Source organism: Protopterus annectens, chromosome 2.part0 (genome assembly GCF_019279795.1).
Source record: "Protopterus annectens isolate FY-2018-M chromosome 2.part0, PAN1.0, whole genome shotgun sequence".
NCBI lineage: Eukaryota > Metazoa > Chordata > Ceratodontiformes > Protopteridae > Protopterus > Protopterus annectens.
In genome coordinates, this window is record NC_056728.1 from 762,717,955 (window position 1) to 762,730,994 (window position 13,040).

The following is a 13,040-nucleotide window of genomic DNA, read 5'->3' on the forward strand; positions in this document are numbered from 1 at the left end:
TTTGAATTTTGGTATCACCAGGAAGGTGTTTAGAATGGATAGATCGAGGACTGGTCTGGAATAGAAACCTTGGCTTATCTGGTCTGCAGGAACAGGTTGTATTGCCCTCATGGAGAGCAGGAAATGGACTTGGTTTTGGGCCTCTGCCCACTGGTTTGGAGGAAGATCTAGGAACCCTTTTGGGGTTGGCAGTATGTGGAAATAAAATTTGTATCCCTGGGGACACTGTTTAGTACACATCAGTCGTTGTTGGTGATGGAAGCCCAGTTTTTTGCATGAAAGGAGAGTTCTCCTCCTAGGGGGCACAAGCATGTGGTCAGAGGGAAGAGGTGGAGTTGTAAAGTCATAGTGCGTTCTTTCCATAAGCGGGTGGCTTAGCACTCCCTGCTTTTGATGTGGAGGAACTCCATTGCTTAGATCCCTGCATTCCCTGGGGCTGCTGTCTGGGGGGGGGTCTCCTTCCCCTAGATCTTGTCTGAGCTGGCCTTGAGGGGGCTGGAAAGGACCAGTGCTTGGAGGGGCAATGCCTACTGAACCTCGGAGGCTGGACTTGCAAGAAGTCTTTAACTGTCTGCATAAATTTTGCTTTTTCTTCCATCTTTTTTAAAACCTCTTCTGCCTTGGTGACAAATAAATTATCTTTATGCAATGGTGCATCCAACAGTCTTGATTTGACATGGTCTGACAAAGTCTGTTCCTTAAGCCAAGCATGCCTTCTAAGCACAGAACCTGTGACTGCTGCTCTGCAGGATGCTTCTAGGGCATCAAAGCCACACTGCAAAGTGTGCAAAGTGTGCTTAGTAACTTGGTTTACAGAATGCATAAGCTCCTGTAATTCTTTATTTTCTGCACAAGCTGGAAAGGTAGATAATTTTTGTTTTTGGAGTTCCATTGTATGTTGCTGGTATTTCAGCATGTGGAACTGAATTTAGTGCTCTAATGGCAAGAGTTGCAGAGGTGTATACTTTTTTACCCCATCTGTCTAAAGCTCGGGAATCCCTGTTTGAAGGGATGGGATTCTTGGCTGTGGTTGCTTTGATTCCTTTAGGTCCCTGGGAGTTGACCTCTGGGTCTGTAGTAGGATTTTTGAAAGGAAATTCATGTGAGTCAGGGGCTCTGTAATACCTGCCTGGTTTCCTGGGAGCAGGTGGTAGGGTGTCAGGAGTTGAGCTAGATTCCATGAAAACCTCATCCAGGACAGGAGGAATAGCTAAGGGTCTTGTGCTGTGGTAAATCTAAAAGTTCCCAGAGTCTCTTTTTGGACTGAGGATAATCCTGACATTCCCAATGGAAATGTTCTCTCAAAGTATGTAGGGTTTCACCAAAAGAAAAATCCTCTGGAGGAGAGGCAGAGGGAATGGATTCCTCTGCATCTGAATCCTCATAAGCAGACAAGGGCATGTCTTCATATTCTGAAACCTTAAATCTTGGACTCCTGGTCAGATAAAACTGCTGTTGACAAGTCTTTTTCTTTTAGAAGGGGTAGGCTGGCTTCCCTTAAGCATAAGGTCTTCTGCCATTTTAAGCATTTGGAATTGAGGCATGGAAGAAGGTGCTTGAGTGTGGGTCATTTATTTAGGCGTAGTTTGTACCCTGGGCCTTAGAAACTCTGTAGTTTTAGAAAGAACTGAAGACGCGAAAGTGGGTTTGTATCAAATATCGATAGTGTGAAGAGTTTCCTTGGAAGACGGTGCCTGCTCAGTGGCTCCGGACCCATCCAAGGTAGAGACATCTGCAGGATCCTTAATCAACAAAGAGTCTCGCGGCATATCAGACTCCGAACGGGTCTCGGTAGCGGCCTGCAAATCCATAGAAGCGGGCATCAGGGGCTGAAAAAGCGCCTCACTGAGAACCGGCGAACTGGCAACTAGCTTAACAGAAGAGTCAATGGCAGTTTTGGACCTGTGCGGTCTATCTTTATCCTTACATTTTTTCAGAAGATTGGTAGTCGGATGACTTACCGAAGCCATTTCAGAATACGGAGATCGAGAGCGAAAGTATTTAGCTACGATAAGGGACAGACGTATAGTTCTGGAGTAGGTCTGGGCCTAAAATGGTGACGCAGTAAGAATGGAAATCTTGGTGTGGTATTTGCTTTCCACAGGCGAGACAATTGTTAACCTTTTCTGACATCGGTTAGAGAAAGAAAAAAGGATCCCAAACAGGTTACTTAGCTTTAGAAGACTTCAACTTCAATTTCGGAAAGGAAAAACTCAGGTAGCGGCCGACCGGCACTTGTGTGAACTGCTTTCTGCTTCAGGCTCCTCGGCAAGAAAGACTGATGTAATGGTGACGGCTGCCTGATTTTATACCACTGACGACCTGACGTCAGTCATGGAGAGAGAGCAACCGACGCAGAAATACTAAGGCTCTGGTATTCGGGCCGACTGAGGGCTACCCCTGGCAGGATAACCCAAGTGTGATGACTGCAACAGTGAAACACGAACATCCTGCAGTTCCTCCTGAGACATTACTTGCATCAAAGCAATCATTCAGTTAGGATATATATGAATGTCCCTGGCCGTGCAATAAGTGACAGCTTCAGACATTTTTTAAAAACTGAGTAAAGCAGAATAACCAAAGCACAGGAAGTTAAACTAGTAAAGGCAGAAGCATGCTTTGAACATCAGACAGCACCTTATTTTGTGAGAATGGCATGTGGAGTTAAAGCACCCTTGAGGTCCACAGTCATAATCAGGACTTGGAGAACCTGAGAGGAAAGAGGTCCTAGAGTGTTAGCATTTTGAATAAGGGTCCCTTTAGAAATGGGCTGAGCCTTGAAAGGTTCAGAATTGGTCATCAGACGCCATCTTTTCTAGGCAAAAATAAAAACCCTGAAGGGGGGGGGGTGACTGGCCTCCTGCCTACCAGGAGCTAGTTCTATAGTACCCTTTCTTAGCATGGCTAACATATATCCCATTGTTTCTTACTCCCTGAAATAGAAGGGATATCCTGCAAATTTGGTATGGAAAAAAAAACCTGCAGCCTCCAGCACCTTTACAATAGCTCTAGGGGTTCATTTTAGATGAAAGGCCAGCCAATCTCCTATCCTTCAGTGTTAAGAAAGATGGGATCAAAGCTCTGTGGTGGGTTACTTAGGGGGCTAAAAAGAGTGGGATAATCACAACTACTCCCAGTCTGGAGTGGGGATGTACCTGGGGGCACCCAGTCGTCATTTTATCAACTTGCTATTTCCTCTTTTGAGAGCCAGTTTTATTGTTAGGCTGCTTTCCTATCCACTTGGCCTCTGGGTAACAGGGCCATTGCTAGCTAAGGTAGTTTATACTATATGTGGGAATAAGAGGATGAAAACTGTTTCAGCGACAATTCTTTTCCCAAGTTCTCCAATTTCACAACTACTGTATAAGAATGTGTCTGAAGAACAAGTCCTTGTCCCACAGTAGTATTCAGGAGTTGAACCTTCAGATCCCAAGGTAGGCACTGTAGCCTCAGGCAGATATTCCTTCCAATAGTAGACCCTGCTCACCCATACAGCAATTTAGACCTAGTTTAAAAAGTCTGGCCTTCAAAGTACCCTTTTTTCCCCTCCTTCAAAGCTTCTCGGGAGCTGCTTAAGAATCACTCAGATACTCGAAAATATGGATTTGATAATTCAGAGCTATAAATGCTAGGGCTGCTGCAGTGTAAACTCTCTTCCCAAACAGGTCCAAAATTCTGTTTTCCCAGTCAGAGGGAAGACTGCTACTACCTAGGGCCAGCTTACAACCCCCCCTCCCACACACACACACACACACACACACACACACACACACACACACACACACACACACACACACAGTACAGCAATATCCAGGGACAGTGTCTGGATCCTCCACAGGAATATTATATAAAAACTTACAAGGGTTCTTCACTCTATAAAATCCATTAGGCCTCTTTAGATTGGGGTTTGGAAGTCTGGATCTGAGAATGCCACCTCAAAGGCATCCATGCAAGAGCAAATTTCTGAACTGGAGGGAATGGCCATGGGCTTTGGAAAATCTAGCTCCAGAATGTCTGAATATCTTTTGTGAGAAGCAGATACCCCTTCAGATTACCATTTGAGATAAGGGAGTGTATTTCCAAATAAAATAACCCCTGGGTGAGACCCCCCCCCCAACAGACTGTTTTTCATCATCTATATCATAAGCAAAGGGGGGAGGGGATGAGCTCTATACTCCTCCTCAAAGTCAGATGAGTCAGCGCCTCTGTCACTGAAGAATGTACTCTGTTTTGAGAGACAGTCTTCAGATATGGAAAGTTACTTCAGGTCTGGCATAAGTATTATACAAGGGATAGTACACCAAGTTTGTCACCTTCATTTTCACTGACATCAGAGTCCATCCATTCAGGTGAAGGAACTGTCTTCCTTTTCAGAGATGCTTCCAAACCAAAAGAACTGTGCCCAGTTGTAATGGTATCCCTTATTATGTAGCAGCATAGTCCTTGCAATATTTTCAAGTAAAAAATAGGCAGGGAAAATTGATCAGGGACCGCTGACCCTTATTCTGACTTCCAATCCAAAGGAAGACAAGACCTGAAGGTTGGGGGGGGGGGGGTAGGCCTAAAAAATGCTGATTGTGACCAACTGACCATATGCCTAATGCACAAAAACGGTAGGAATGTTTTCTTATGAATTTTGCAAATGAACTGATGCCTGTCCACCAATGGAAGCATGTACCTCTGTATGGCTGTGGCATGAAGGAAAGACTTGGGGTCTGGTCCTTTGCAGATGGTAACTCACTGTTAGCCTTCTAAAAGTACAGTTTTGTACCTACCATAAATGTAGATGTCCGATAGGTATGCATCTGCAGTCATAACATATGGGTTGTCCTGCCTCAGGCAGCCCTTCGGTCGGCCGGATTCCAAAGTCTGGGTCTGGCCTCGGCTGAGGTCGCACCTTCCCCGACGTCAGAGCGTCTGGGGTATAAAAGCATCAGCCGACGCCATTTTCCTCAGTTTTTCTTGCCCCAGATGCCAGGTGCCCTCTAAGAAGGCTAAATTTGGATAAATGCAATAGAATTCCAAACATTTGCAAAATTATATATATATATATATATATATATATATATATATATATATATATATATATATATATATATACATACATACATGTATATACAAATACACCATAATAGATTCCCCCAGCTAGCTAAAAGAGGGGTAAACACCCTAGGAATACCACAGAGGGGTAGGAGGGAGGGTAAACCTGACTGCAGATGCATACCTATCGGACATCTACATTTATGGTAGGTACAAAACTGTACTATGTCCTTCAAGGATGCATCTGCAGTCATAACATATGGGTAGAATACCATAGCCAATCTGGGGGAGGAGGTACTAAGAAAATGATGGTGTAGTTAAGATCCCCTGCAGGACTGCAGTAGCAAAGCCTGCTCTGGATCTGGAGTATAAAGGTAGATTGTAATGTTTGGTAAATGTATGCACGGAGCTCCAAGTAGCAGCTTCTAAAATGTCCTTGGTAGCCACCCCTCGTAGGAAGGCTGTAGTGGTGGCCGTGGCCCTTGTGGAATGAGGCCTGATGTTTGCAGGAACTGACTTTCCATGAAAGAAGTAACAAAATCGAATGCAATTTCCTATCCATTTTGAAATTGTCTGTTTGGAAATTGCTTTTCCTTGCACCCCAGCAGCATATGCTACAAATAGTTGGTCAGTTTTCTGCTACTTTTAGTTCTGTCCAAGTAGTAGCGTAGTTGTCTGTGTATATCCAGGGTGTGCAGAAGTTTTTCCCCTCTATTCTGTGGATTTGGGAAGAACGTAGGCAAGTGAATAGCTTGGTTCAAGGATACCCTAGATACCACCTTTGGCATAAAAGTAGGATTAGTTCTTAGTGTAACTCTGTCCTGATGGAAGATAAGAAATGGCTGTACTGCCATTAATGCTTGTAACTCAGATACTCTTCTTGCTGAAGTTATTGCCAGAAGGAATGCAGTTTTCCAAGACAGAAAGTGAAGATCCGCTGTTGCTGCTGGTTCAAAGGGAGGAAGTGTTAGTTTCTCCAAGACAAAGTTGAGATCCCAAGCAGGTAAAGGGGGCTTTTCTTGGAGGTTTGATATTTTTTATCCCTCTCAGAAATTGCTTGAGGAGAGGGTGTGAGAAGATAGGTGGATCCACATTGTATTCTGCTGAAATTGCTGAGGCATGAATCTTAATAGAATAGGAGAGGCCATTGTGGAACAGCTCTGCTAAGTATTCCAGAATATGTGTCATGCTTGCCACTGTCACATCTAAGCCTTTTGATGTGTTCCAAATGAAAAATCTTTTCCATTTAGCTGAGTATGTCTTCCTTGTGGAAGGCCGGCGAGCTTCCATGATAATGTCCTTCACTCTCTGTGATAAAACATTTTGCTTTGGATTTAATGGATTTTCCAGGCAGTTAGCTGCAATGTTTTTAAGTTGGGATGCATGATCATGAAATTGTTCTGAGTCAGAAGAAGAGGCCACAGGGGGGGAAGGCCACTGTTTTGCCTGTGACATGCTCCTCAATAGTGGGTACCAGTGTTGCCTTGGCCAGTCTGGAGCTATCAGAATCACTCTTGGCTGTTCCTCCCTGATCTTCAGTAGAACCTTGTACATTAAAGGGAGAGGTGGGAAGGCATATACTTTTAGAGCTTTCCAGCTGAAAGAGAGAGAGTCCACCCCTCCATGCTTGTGGGTGGTATGTCCTTGAGCAGAATGTCCTCAGTTGATGGTTGAAGGGGGAGGTGAACAGATCTATCTCCGGCATTCCCCATGCCTTTGTTATGAGTTGGAAGATGTCTGGGTGCAGCATCCATTCGTGTGCATCCATGGTAGTTCCGCTTAAGCTGTCTGCCAGTGTGTTTTCCTTTCCTGGCACGAACTGGGACTGCAGTTGGATATTGAGTTTCAGGCATAGCTCCCATAGATTCATAGCCAGCCGGCATAGAGGGTAGGAGTGTGTGCCTCCCTGCTTGTTTATGTACCACATGACCGTGGTTTTGTCTGTCCTTATTAACAGGTGGCCTTGATGGAGGAAGGGTTTGAAAGCCTCGATTGCATTCATCACTGCCAGCATTTCCTTTTGGTTTATGTGCATGTGTAGCTGTCCTTGAGACCATAGGCCTTGGATACATTTGCCCTCCATGTGTGCTCCCCATCCTCGGTATGAAGCGCCCGTGTTGATGGTTTGTTTTGTTTTTGGTTTGTTGAAAGGCAACCCTCTGTTGGACTGGAAGGCCTGAGCCCACCACAGGAATTCCTTTTGAAGGCAAGGAATGATTGGTATCAAAGTTTCCAAACTGTGACTGTGTTGAGACCATACACTCCTTAGATACCATTGTAATTTTCTCATATGCAGCCTGGCCTGTGGTATCAGAATTATGCAGGATGCCATGTAACCCAGGGCCTGCAGGATTTTCCTTGCAGTAAGCTGAGCTTGTCTTGTCAGATTCATGAAGTAATCTGGAAGTTGTTTTTGTTTTTCTGCTGTGAGAAAGGCCATTTGGGTGGTTGTGTCTAGATCCGCATCCAGAAAGGTTATCCTTTGGGATGGAACCAGTCTTGATTTTTGGATGTTGACTGTGTATCCCAATGCCTGTAGTAGGTGGATGGCATAGGCCAAGTCTTTTATCAAATTTACCTTGCTGTCCGCTTGTATAAGGCAGTCGTCCAGATAAGAGTAGATTTGAATCCCCTGAAGTCTGCAGTGTGCAATTACTGATGCCAGGCATTTCGTGAATACTCTGGGCGCAGTAGATGAGCCAAAGGGCAATGCTGAGAATTGATAATGCTCTGATCCTGCAAGAAATCTGAGGTGTCTTCTGCAGTTTGGTCAAATAGGGACGTGCAGGCATGCCTCCTTGAGATCTAGAGTCACCAGCCAAGACTCCTTGCCCAACATGGGAAGAAGTTGCTGTAGGGTCAGCATCTTGAATTTTGGCACAATGAGGTAAGTATTCAGTGCGGACAGGTCGAGAATAGGCCTCCATTGATTTTCTTTTCTTGGTACAAGGAATAGTCTGGAGTAAAATCCTTGGCCTTGCTCTGAAAGTGGTACCTGTTCTATAGCTTTCATTTGAAGCAAGTTGTTGATCTGCTTTAAAGCTCTGCCCTCTGATTTGGTGGTAGGTTTGGCATTCCGTTTCTTTTTAGCAAAGTGTGGAAGTGGAACCTGTATCCTTTGTCTATTATTTGCAGTGTCCATGTGTCCCTTGTAATATAATGCCAATTTTTTGAGAATAAAGCAAGCTTTCCGCCCAAGGGTGCTTCCAGTTGAGCCCTGGTGGGCGGAATCAGAGTAAAGTCATTGAGCCTGCCCTGGTGTAGTAGCTGTTGTTGCTGCTGTTGCACTACCTCTCTGGTTGGCAGGCTGCCACTGGCGGCCTCTGTAAGAGCCCCTAGATTGGCCTCTGCCTCTGGGGTGTCTGTTCCTGCCTCTCTGGGCTCTGTCCGAGTCTGGAAAGGACCATTCTTAGTAGGCCAGTTTCTGCTGAATCTCGGTGGTTGTACTTGTAGGAAATCCTTAACTGTTTGCACAGATTTTGCCTTTTCTTCATACTTTAAGACCTCCTGAGCAGAGGAGCCAAATAAATTTTGTTTCTCCATTGGAGCATCCAGGAGTTTAGCTTTAACATGGTCTGGCAAAGATTGTTCCTTCAGCCAGGCATGCCTACGAATAACTGCCCCAGTCATAGCTGACCTAAATGAAGCCTCCAATGCATCATAACCACACTAAGAAATGATTGCTAACCTGCTGTGAGTTGTGTACCAGATCCTGAAGGGATTTACGGTCATGGGGCTCAGGAGAAGAAAGCTTCTTGTTCAGTTCATCTAACAAATACTCTTGGTACTGTATCATATGAAATTGACAATTTAGTGCCCTGACTGAAAGAGTTGCAGAAGTATATACCTTCTTTCCCCATCTCTCTAAAGCTCTAGACTCTCTTTCAGAAGGTAGAGGATTTTTGGCAGTGGCAGCCGCAACCCCTTTAGGGCCCAGAGTAACAGTTTCTGGGTCTGCAGAATGGGCTTTATACAGATGAAAATGAGAATCCGGGACCCTGTAGTATCTATCAGGTTTGGCAGGGGCCGGGGGGAGAGTATCAGGGGCTGTACTGGCATCATTGTACACATCATCAATTACATTCAAAACAGGAGGTATAGCTAAGGGCCTATGCTGAGGCAAATGTAAAAAGGTCCTTAATCTTTTTCTAGAATCAGAGAAATCCTGACCTTGCCATTTGCTCTCTCATGGAGTGTAGAGTCTCACCAAAGGAAAACTCTTCAGGAGGGGAGGCCGAAGGGATAGATTCTTCTGCATCAGAATCCTCATAGGGCGAATAAGCCTCCTCCTGGTGGTCTGACAACTCAGAACCATCAGAGGACTCATCTGAAGAGTGTGGGTCAGAAGGCTCAGTCCTGGGCCTTTTGTCTGGTGGAGGCCCTGTCCGAGTGAGGTTGTGAACCTCTAATTAAAGAAATAAGGTCCTCTGCAAGGCTGCGGATCTGAGAACTAGAGGAAGGCCTCTGGGATGTAGTCTTGGGAGGCAAAGCTTTAGAAAAGTTTAGCAGCTTTAGCCCTAGAAAAAGCCTTAATGGACATGGAAGCAGGGGGCCTAGCTGCCCCACGTGCAGGAGTAGATATGCCCAAAGGTATGGTGTCGGACATATAATGGGCACTGGTTTTGGTAGGTAGCTCGGTAGCCGACTCAGCCGGGGCCTCCTGGGCCGCAGTGGTCGGTTGAGTGGATTCGGATGAAGGAATCTCCGAGGACTCGGTTTCGGCCGAAACCGAGACACTCGTGGTAGGCCTTACCGTGGTTTCAGCCGAAACCGCAGGCCACGAGTGTCGGTCCTTGTCCTTCCGTTTTTTCACCAAATGTGATGTCGGAGTCTCCAACGGCATTTTATATGCAAAACTAGCCCCAAAAAATTCCTCTGCAAACTCCGACCGACGTCTAAGAGTTCGTCGGTTGAAGGAAGCACAGGCTGAACAGGACGATACGTCGTGGTCTGGGCCTAAGCAAGGAAGGCAGTAGGAATGGAAATCCTTATGAGGTATTTGTTTCCCACAAGTTAAACAATTATTTACTTTATCTGACATCGGCTGAGGCAAGAAAGAGTCCCCAATGGGGTACTTAGCTTTTTCGAAGTTTTCGGTAGCTGAAATCACTGGATCTGACCGACCGGCACTTGCGAATAGCTTCTGCTTCAGGCACCGCGCGGCAAGATAGACTGAGGAAAATGGCGTCGGCTGATGCTTTTATACCCCAGACGCTCTGACGTCAGGGAAGGTGCGACATCAGCCGAGGCCAGACCCAGACTTTGGAATCCGGCCGACCGAAGGGCTGCCTGAGGCAGGACAACCCATATGTTATGACTGCAGATGCATCCTTGAAGGACATCAGCACTGGCAGAATGCTGTTAGGGTCATGGGCTTACCAAGTGGCACCATTACAGAACCACAGTTTCTAAGCTTGTGCAAATTTAGCAGGGTTGTCAAGTCCTTGTACACACTTGTCCACTTACCCTGGTAACTACTATCAGAGGTATATCCATCTTTCTGCGACTGTCTACTTTTTCTTACAGTTTGGGAGAGGCAACTGATTACTGCAACAGCAAAAAACACAACTGTAGATGGTGCAAAGTTACAGTCAGTTTTCCTGCTAACTTCTCTGGTGGAGAAGGTAAACTCGCATCTTAATTAATGGAACATTTAACTGTTCTAACAGTCTAGATGGAAGACTGGCATCCATCTGTACCTAAATCCAGAACATTTACAAATGTTCTACACAGCAATGATTAAATGAAATTCTGCTAATAAAGGAATATCTGCAGAGATGTCTGCTGCTAGGAATCAAAGCTAAATACTAAGGTTACCTGAAAATAAGACTAAGACTGTCCTTAAAACAAATAGGTAATATAACAGAAAAGGTGGGAAAAAGCAAATCTGCAACCTTAGACAGAAATGAAGGATTCAAAACAAAGAGGTCTTTGCATTTGCAAAAACGTCTGAATGAGCAATAAATGGTACAATACAGTTATGACTAGTAAAATACTGCATGGCAGTTAGGCTACTAATTCTTACAAATACAAATGCCAGTGTGAACTGCTGTTACCAAATTCTTCTGCAAGGCCCTATGCCCAGTTCCAACACAAACTAGATAGGAGAGAATAAAAGCACATGTCTCCCTACTGTTGTCCCCTCTGCAATGTTATTTTTAGCCTTTTTGTCTATGCTCCAACTTTGTTAACGGAATGCCCTCCATCAAATTTGAATGAATATTCAAACATACCCCAGCACTTCAAAATAAGTGTGTTATACACAAGTTCCATATGTAAAAATCAAAACCAACCATGGACATCAAAATGTCAGTACTACTACAGTTGGCCCAAAATAATGAGAAAACATACCAAGTTCTTTGCTGCTTTGATAGTTCTTTCATCCAGGCTTCTGGCAGAAATTTTGTTTAGTGGAATAATAGTGTAACGACGTTTCAGTTCTCCTTTCTCCAGAATCTTCTTACCAGTGACCTATCAAACATACAAAGTACATATTTTAGTTCTGCGGGACACAGACGATACATAGACATCATCAAGTTTGGCCAGCTAACTGGCTTTACAACCTAAAAATTCACAGATCATGCATATTTTATGTTTCGACTTTTGGTTGGCTATCTAGACATGTAACTAAACAGTCTAAATTCAATGGATATATGAATCTAACAACATGCCCACCATTTTGGATGTAAAATCCTGTCTTTATGCTTTATCTTTCCTTCTCTTCCAGTGTCCTGATGTGTGTCCCTTTTATTAAGATATTGATTCACTCTGACAAATATTTCACATAGTTCAAGGTCACAGTGGAACTAGAGCTTAGCCTGGTACTTTAACTCTGGATAAGATGCCATTCTATTATAAGATGTGAATATACCTTGATGTTCAAGTGCTTGAATCCAAGCATTGCACAGACAATATATACAAGCAGAGAAAAGCTTATAATAAAAATAATATAGCACAATACAATGAAGATATGTAAATATAAAACACAGTAAATATATCAGTGGTAAAAAGGTTAAAAATAAAACAAACATGGGAAGACTGATTAACAGTATGACAGCTATTGAAGTAACCACAGAATGAATTAATTAGCCTTCAAGTAATGCTTAAATCCAGCCAATGTTGGGGCCCTTCTCGGCCAGCAGGGTAGTAAACTTCAGAAAAACAGCCCTTAGGCAAAAGCCCAAACCCCCGAAGATTTCAGCCGTACCACATAGCTATTACCAGCTCTTGAAAGGCTGAACTCTGGGACTGGGTCAGCCAATACCAAATCAGCAGCTCCTACAGATAAGGACGACCCAGGCCATGTAAGACTATGTACACAAGAAATAATGCCTGACAGGCTGGTTGTTATCAGGGAAATAACACCTGACCCCAGGGATATTGAGGCTAGATGGCACAGATGAAGAGATTTTACCACCTCTGGAATGCATTGTTTCCCTGATTATTCCCACCCTAGAGGGGATTTATTGCACTTCAAAAACAGGCTGTTAAAACACACAGGTTCATAGGTGTGTACTAGGCTAATGGTCCTGAAGCCTTTACAAGCCTAGCCCATAGAAATGCCCTGGCATTGTGCTGCCTAACGTTAGTTCCCACTGCCTCTATCAAGTAGAGCCACTGGAGTGATCCCCAGGGTGAACTTTTTATTACCCATCCACTCATCAAAATTTCTCTTGAAGAGGGACAGTGAGTTGCTCTGCTTGACATGTATGGGAAGTCGATTCCAGAGTATGGGCAGTATCTGGGTGAGGAACTTGTCCTTCCAGTATGTTCTGTTGATTGTGGTAATGAGGTTGAGGTCTCTGAAGCGTGTGGTGCAGAGGGGATTGGGATTTCTTTAGATGCAGCATTTCTAACAGAGCTGGGTCAGACATGGGTTTGTAAATCAAGCATGTGCAGAAGTTACAGCTACTTTGTTGACTAAATACACCACAGGTGTCTTATTGTGATCAAATGAACGAAAAAAAAAATCAAAATACACAGCACAGCAATCCCTCCAC

At 44.4% G+C, this 13,040-nt stretch overlaps 1 protein-coding gene across 1 annotated transcript in view; it reads right to left on the minus strand.

Annotated features, from left to right (window-relative positions):
* The window catches only part of SMC2 (structural maintenance of chromosomes 2), a 1,579,182-nt gene that overhangs the window by 651,886 nt on the left and 914,256 nt on the right, over nucleotides 1–13,040 (minus strand). Inside the window, exon 16 of the mRNA XM_044060351.1 lies at nucleotides 11,392–11,511. Coding sequence (XP_043916286.1) covers nucleotides 11,392–11,511 — 120 coding nt within the window. The remainder of the gene's footprint in view (nucleotides 1–11,391; nucleotides 11,512–13,040) is intronic.